The sequence below is a fragment of the Sinocyclocheilus anshuiensis genome, unplaced genomic scaffold (assembly GCF_001515605.1).
Source record: "Sinocyclocheilus anshuiensis isolate Anshui unplaced genomic scaffold, SAMN03320099.WGS_v1.1 scaffold85, whole genome shotgun sequence".
Taxonomy (NCBI): domain Eukaryota; kingdom Metazoa; phylum Chordata; class Actinopteri; order Cypriniformes; family Cyprinidae; genus Sinocyclocheilus; species Sinocyclocheilus anshuiensis.
In genome coordinates, this window is record NW_015536800.1 from 2,121,840 (window position 1) to 2,124,631 (window position 2,792).

The following is a 2,792-nucleotide window of genomic DNA, read 5'->3' on the forward strand; positions in this document are numbered from 1 at the left end:
CACCGAGTCTATTGCTGCGCTGCAAGCGCTGAATTAAAGTAACAGCGCATTGTTTGCAGTAGATATAGACATGGATTGACACGAAAATGTAGTAATTACACCATAAATGCATATTATTAAAGTCTACTGTGTTTCACAGTCAGCACATATGGCTTTTTGGCTAGGTTTAAAGGGAAAGCACACTTTTAGATAAGGCAATAATAGATGGCACTCGTGGAAGTAGGAAAACAAAGTTCTTTATGAACCGCAGGATTGCTTGTAATAAAGATTTCAATGCAAAAGGAAAGGCAGTAGAGCTGACTATTTCTGTCAATGGTAAGTTTGTGATAACGTAAGAAAAGTAGTTTAAATGTTTTGCCATTTGCTTGAGCAACTTAATATATAAATCTAGAAGTAAATGCAAAAGTAAAAAGCATTGAATAATGTGTTGCTTATATTTATTGTGTTTAAACATGTCTGTGAAAAATTGTATTACTGTACTGTGTAAAAAAAGAATTGCAATGCTGAAAAAGCATTTTCAGTGACAATGTTTGGATTTGAAATCAAAATAATGGATAAATGTTGTGTTTGTGGTAAACAGCCATGATTCAGTAGCGGACTCCTGTGTGAAAGCTGCTTCTCCTCTCACAAGAGTCACCTAAGAGGGGAATTCCCCCCATTTTCAAAAATGAAATTCAGGCCCTGAATAAATGTCTAAAAATCCTGATTGGAGTATCAATATAAATAGTTATAAATGATAAAAAGGCTTTAAAAATATCGGTATCGGCAGATACTGCTTTCTGTGATTGGCGATCGGTAAACGGCCTCAAAAATCCTGATCGGAGCACCCCTAATTTCTATTTCAGTTATTTTTTTTCTATTAATCAAAGAATTCTGAAAAAAAAAACATTGTTCTGTTCAAATATTGAACAGCACTAGCGTTTTCATCATTGATAATATGAAATGTTTTTTGAGCTTTTAGAATGATTTTTAAAGGATCTGTGGAAATTTGCAATCACACAAAAAAAGAATAGAAATTGGAAACTAATAATATTTCACAATATTACTGTCACGATATATTTGTAACTATATTTATGATAAATTAAATGCCGCCTTAGTGAGCATTAGACACTTCTTTCAAAAAAGTTTAAAAATCTTACCAACTCCAAACTTTTAAACAGTAGTAAATATGTTTGTATCCGATAACCAATATGTAAAACTGTTTTTTTAATTACGATTTTATTTCTTCATTTTGGCAGAGGAATAAACAGCCTAATCTTCAGACTATGGCAATAAAAATAATATATGTATTATAAATAATTTAATAATGGCAACAAAAACAGCTATTGCTGCATATTATTAATCTTAAATATTGTTCTTAAAATTTAAATGTTTCAGTTTTATTTTCTTGTTAGTGTTGGGCTATGTAACTTAAGCTTTTTTTTCCCCATCAGAACAAATAAATGTTGAAAAAGTTAAGCAAGGTGCCATTGACAGTACGTGTTTTTGCTTAGAAAAATGTCAGATGCAGCCAGTGCAATGGGAAAACATTTGAGATCTCTAGACAGGTTTTTTCGAAGTTGAACACTGTTTCATGCAAAAGACATCAGACGTGAGTGCAGTGGTCAAACATGTCCGTTTAGAGTGTGTTTACATAGGAAAACAATGGAAAATTAGCACAGTGGAATGTAAAACGCGTTCTGTGTGAACGGACTGTAAGTAATTAAATTGAATGCACCGTGGTGTAATGTTGTAAATGTTCTTCCAACTCAACTGATTATCTTTATTCTGCACATTATTTCTAATTTCTTAAATTTTCATTCAATGTGTGTACAGCATCAGAGAGTGATCTACAGTGCAGACGACTGAAGCTGGACTATGAAGAGATCACTCCGTGTCTGAAAGATGTCACACTAGTCTGGGAGAGAATGCTCAGCACCACTGGGAGGTCAAAGGTCAGATTTGACACTGAGGAGATCCACAAAGCTGTGGGACAAGGTAACGCACGCACGCACACACACACACATACATACACACACGCACACACACACGCGTAGATACATAAAAATGTTGAAGCTAATGTAACAGTGAGTTGTATGAGGTTTTTCTTAGCAGCCTATCCATTGAATGACACCTGGATTAACTGAACTTGACCTGTACATTGAGTGAAGTGTAGTGGTCGACCGATGTATTGCCAAGGCCGATATATATAGGCTGATATCTGCCATTTTTTCAAATATCGGCATCGGCCGATAAGTTTATCTGTTTGGCCGATGTGTTCGAGGCGGGACTTTTATTTTGACGGCGCCGAGAACGGCTGCGGCAGCGCCTGAGCCCACAGTGCTCATATTCTCCCTCTTGTTCGCTGTTGTCATTCAGTTCTGTCTAATACGAATAGTAGTCTATCTAATAATCAGATAGAACTGTTAAACAAAGGAATTAAAATGTATACAAAAAAGTATTATAACGATTGCTTTAATATTATTAAAGGCAAACATTATAATACTTTCTCGTTTGATGTCAGCATTCCGCGAATACGCATTTATATAATTTAAACAAATCTTTGAATGACTAATGAACATTTAATTTCACAAACCTTGCAGACTTAGTCGAATCTAGTTGATATCTTGTGAAGTGTGCATGTGACCTGCATGATCGCATGTTCTGTGACAGTCGGTCCTATGGTTCGTGCGAATTGAATACGGACAGGAGGTTCAGCTTCACTGGAGATGTGCGATCGACAAACTTTAAACTCGTGACTGATTTCAAATTATGCTGCGCTTTATGCATTTGCCCACTGTCATATTCATGTC

At 35.4% G+C, this 2,792-nt stretch overlaps 1 protein-coding gene across 1 annotated transcript in view; it reads left to right on the forward strand.

The window, feature by feature from the left end:
• The window catches only part of LOC107656363 (TBC1 domain family member 1-like), a 72,864-nt gene that overhangs the window by 53,519 nt on the left and 16,553 nt on the right, over nt 1-2,792 (forward strand). The window contains 1 exon segment of the mRNA XM_016444172.1: nt 1,816-1,977. Within this exon segment, the coding sequence (XP_016299658.1) occupies nt 1,816-1,977 (162 nt within the window).